The sequence below is a fragment of the Odontomachus brunneus genome, unplaced genomic scaffold (assembly GCF_010583005.1).
Source record: "Odontomachus brunneus isolate Ranch 3 - 2012 unplaced genomic scaffold, Obru_v1 Obru_scaffold_504, whole genome shotgun sequence".
NCBI lineage: Eukaryota > Metazoa > Arthropoda > Insecta > Hymenoptera > Formicidae > Odontomachus > Odontomachus brunneus.
In genome coordinates, this window is record NW_022639954.1 from 16,464 (window position 1) to 17,518 (window position 1,055).

Genomic DNA, 1,055 nt, shown 5'->3' on the forward strand with positions numbered 1-1,055 from the left:
CCTTTAACATTTGTCTGAACCAATTTTACGTATTTGGCTTAGGTTCCGATATATTCAATTGGGAAATCAAAATTCGCAAACCTGACCTTCATTCGACCTTGCCATGACCTTGATTAACATATCATTTTGAACGTAAAATTTCCCGCTCTTTTCAAATCCGGGGTCAAAAATAGGTGTTCCCATTTAAAAAAATCACTTTGACCTTGAAATAACCTTGAAAATCGAGTTCAAGGTCAAGGTCCTTGGTACCATTACATGACCCCCTCTGTCCCGTTCTACTTTTGTCTGGACCATTTTTCTCTATCTGACTTAGATTACGAGAAATTCAGGTGGGGAGATTAAAATGGCCCACCGTGTATATAAATTTTTGTTCATAAATATATTTCTTTTCTCACATAGATGCTGTTTGTAATAATCGGCATTTTAATAAACCGACGAGATCAGACTTCCAAGCGTATGCAAGAGAAGCTTTGCGCTCAGCAAAACAGACCCAACAAACACAGATATATAACAGTTACATTGCCGTAATGAAACGGAATGTAATATGCAATATAACTTGTATATAGTAGGTTTTATAGACGTTCGTTGTAATTTCCTATTCACACGTGTTACAGTTATATAACGTGAATATAACATAAAAGTAACATGTGACTAAAAAGTTATATAAGAGTTATATGTTATTTGTTAGCACATTACACATATATTTTTTGTTGAATTCCAACGATTTATTCATTAGTATGATTTAAATAAGTGATAATGTATGATTATTTTGTCTAAATAATAAAAAAAAACTGACATTTCATATTCCGTATTATTTCAATTATTCGTGAAACTCGCGTGGATTCGATCCTGTCAGGCGGCGGCACCCATTTTTAGATCTTGTTGTTCAATGCTTAACTTCAACGATCGTCCGGGAACTGGTGATACCGATGCGTCGTAATGATATCTTGATAGATAATATTTACAATATATTCTTATATCGTTCAAAAAAATGTTATGACATATTTGTTAGTAAATGTTTGACACAACAATCACAATGCGATTAATATTGATAG

General features: G+C 33.2%; 1 protein-coding gene across 2 annotated transcripts in view; it reads left to right on the forward strand.

Annotated features, from left to right (window-relative positions):
- LOC116853729 overlaps positions 1–1,055 on the forward strand; it is a 4,852-nt gene that overhangs the window by 1,782 nt on the left and 2,015 nt on the right. The window contains exon 3 of one of the 2 annotated variants that reach the window (XM_032834905.1): positions 400–678. The exons of the other annotated variant lie outside the window; for it this stretch is intronic. Coding sequence (XP_032690796.1) covers positions 400–566 — 167 coding nt within the window. The 3' untranslated portion in view covers positions 567–678. Of the gene's footprint in view, positions 1–399; positions 679–1,055 lie in introns of those variants that run through there. 2 annotated transcript variants of the gene reach the window in all.